The 1,019-nt window shown below is 57.6% G+C and overlaps 1 protein-coding gene across 1 annotated transcript in view; it reads left to right on the top strand.

Moving 5' to 3' along the window:
* Positions 1-1,019, top strand: part of LOC100744444 (frizzled-2) — a 94,510-nt gene that overhangs the window by 93,073 nt on the left and 418 nt on the right. Inside the window, exon 3 of the mRNA XM_033320081.1 lies at positions 6-1,019. Within this exon, the coding sequence (XP_033175972.1) occupies positions 6-1,019 (1,014 nt within the window). The remainder of the gene's footprint in view (positions 1-5) is intronic.

The following is a 1,019-nucleotide window of genomic DNA, read 5'->3' as shown; positions in this document are numbered from 1 at the left end:
CACCGATAAGCATCGGCCGGAGCATCATTCAGGACATTGCCGGAGTACCGAACTGCGCTCTCCCGTGCCACGGGGCGTTTCTCACCCCCGAAGAGCGAGGGTTCGCGGCCGTGTGGCTGGCTCTGTGGAGCGGCCTGTGCGCCGCAAGCACGCTCGTGACCGTCACCACGTTTCTGATCGACACCCAGCGCTTCAAGTATCCTGAGAGACCGATAGTGTTCCTGTCAGCCTGCTACTTCCTCGTATCGATAGGTTATCTAACGAGAAGCGTGTTCGGCCACGAGGAGATAGCCTGCGACGGGCCAGCGTTGAAGTCGAGGGCACAGGGTCCGGAAGCTTGCGTAGCCGTCTTCCTGATGATCTACTTCTTCGGCATGGCGTCCTCGGTCTGGTGGGTGATCCTCGCGTTCACGTGGTTCCTCGCGGCAGGACTGAAATGGGGCAACGAAGCTATAGCCTCGTACTCCCAGTACTTCCATCTAGCAGCTTGGCTGGCACCAGCGGTTCAAACTTTCTCGGCGTATCTAGCGGGGGGAGTAGCAGGGGATCCAGTAGCAGGAGTCTGCACGGTAGCTCCGGATGGAATAAAATCCTTCATTCTGGTACCGTTATTCGTGTATCTTCTACTGGGGACCAGCTTCCTTCTGGCGGGTTTCGTGAGCCTGTTCAGAATTCGATCGGTGATAAAGCGACAACCAGGAGCGAAAGCGGACAAACTGGAGAAACTGATGATACGAATCGGCGTGTTCAGCGTTCTATACACGCTACCAGCCGGAGTAGTGTTGGCCTGTCACATGTACGAAACGTCGTTAAGAAACGAGTGGCTCGATTCGTTGGCTTGCCCGTGTCGGCCAAGGGCAAGACCTCTCTACTCCGTCCTGATGCTCAAGTACTTTATGGCGCTCGCGGTAGGCATCACGTCAGGCGTGTGGATCTGGAGCGGCAAAACCGTCGACTCGTGGAAACGTCTGTGGAGGCGCTTGTTCAGCGGCGGAAGCGGCGGAGGCGGTCACGGAGGC

Source organism: Bombus impatiens, unplaced genomic scaffold, assembly GCF_000188095.3.
Source record: "Bombus impatiens unplaced genomic scaffold, BIMP_2.2 scf_0235, whole genome shotgun sequence".
Classification (NCBI taxonomy): Eukaryota; Metazoa; Arthropoda; class Insecta; order Hymenoptera; family Apidae; genus Bombus; species Bombus impatiens.
The sequence above is the reverse complement of the archived record's forward strand: the minus strand, read 5'-3'. Positions and strand labels throughout refer to the sequence as shown.